The sequence below is a fragment of the Olea europaea genome, unplaced genomic scaffold, assembly GCF_002742605.1.
Source record: "Olea europaea var. sylvestris unplaced genomic scaffold, O_europaea_v1 scaffold28415, whole genome shotgun sequence".
NCBI classification, from domain to species: Eukaryota; Viridiplantae; Streptophyta; class Magnoliopsida; order Lamiales; family Oleaceae; genus Olea; species Olea europaea.
The window spans coordinates 1-1439 of record NW_019246928.1 but is presented as its reverse complement, the minus strand read 5'-3'; the positions used below and the strand labels follow the sequence as shown (position 1 = coordinate 1439).

Below are 1439 nucleotides of genomic sequence, written 5' to 3'. Positions count from 1 at the left end.
CTTCTTTGTTGGGTTTTTGTGTTGTTTAGGTGGTGACCCGATACCACTATATTAAATATCCATGCTGCATGCACGCTCTTTTAAATTTTTTTGATCTTGTGTGGAACCTAGAATGCGGAACTAAATAGCGCTATTATCATTTTTACGCTTTATTCTGCTATTGTGCCATAATTTCTGCTCTGATCATTCTTTTGATTGCTTTACGATTAAGATTGACAAAACTCGCAAGAAAAAGCAGCTTCCAGAAGAAACTTCCAGCTCAGTTATTCTCCACCAGCATAAATTTACCGAGGCCCAAGAGTATGGTGCTTTCCAGACGCAAAGCCCTGTTTCTGTGCTTGAAAGCAGCAGATGTTCTGGTGGGAAGTGGGTGCCGATCAAATCTAAGCGAGTTAGATTTCTTCCATGGCTTTCAGCTGGCATTGTCATTCCAGTTCAAGCCAGATCTAAGCGAGTTAGATCCTCGACTGTAAACCCATGGCTTTCAATTTCTTCCACCTCTAAGAAGACTTCAAATTTCAGGAAGAACAGAGACAAGAGGAAGAAATTGTCCCAACTTACAGTTGCCAACGAAATCATGGACGAAGGATCTCAGAAGGCTAAAGCTTCACCAATGGTGTCGGATTCTGTAGAGCTGCAAAGTACTTCCCTGCAGCGGGTTGCAGCATCGAAGAAATGCACACATTGTGAAGTGACGAAGACACCGCAATGGAGGGAGGGACCAACAGGGCCAAAGACTCTATGCAATGCATGTGGAGTTCGATATAGGTCGGGACGCCTATATCCAGAATATCGTCCTGCAGCAAGTCCTACATTTGTACCATCTCTGCACTCCAACTCCCACAAGAAGGTTATAGAGATGAGAAACAAAGGTAAACAACACACGGCTAAGGTCGAGGAACCCCTAATTTCCCCACATCCCGGTTTTGTTCCCATGGGAAGCTATTTGTTCGATTTTATGTGCTGAAATTAACGACGTTAAGTTCTAGTTATTGGACCAGTTTAGTTCTAAATTTTTTTCAGAATGTTTGTTTCTTGTTCTTTTTCCTAGAATGTTTGCTGGTATGGTGACTTGTAGGTTAGAATTGTGTACAAAAATGAAATGGAATCTTGATTACTATGGAGAAGGTGGATATGGTTTAGGGTTTGAATTTTTCCATCTTCATTATATTCTTTCTCAATCTTGTTTTCATGGTGGTAAAGTTTGCAGTTGTTACATTTTGATTCTGGTAAGATGTGAGTATTTTATAAATATATTACCATATTTCTTCTGAAAATAGTGAGTTAAACAATTGATGGCTAAGCTTAATAAATTAAATGAAAAGTAAATAAATTCTTAATATTACTATTTAAAGAATAAGGGTTGAGCCCAAATATCAGTTATTGATGCATTTTGAGATGCGACTTTGGAAAATTGGGTTAATGTGTTTTGAAATTGT

The 1439-nt window shown here is 38.8% G+C and overlaps 1 protein-coding gene across 1 annotated transcript; it reads left to right on the top strand.

Moving 5' to 3' along the window:
• Window positions 1-124: 124 nt before the first annotated feature.
• On the top strand, window positions 125-1181 carry LOC111384101 (GATA transcription factor 11-like; the record flags this gene model as incomplete). Its single annotated transcript, XM_023008337.1, has 1 exon — window positions 125-1181. A coding segment is annotated over one exon (843 nt), but the record flags the coding sequence as incomplete, so codon positions are not given.
• Between the last annotated feature and the right edge of the window lie 258 nt (window positions 1182-1439).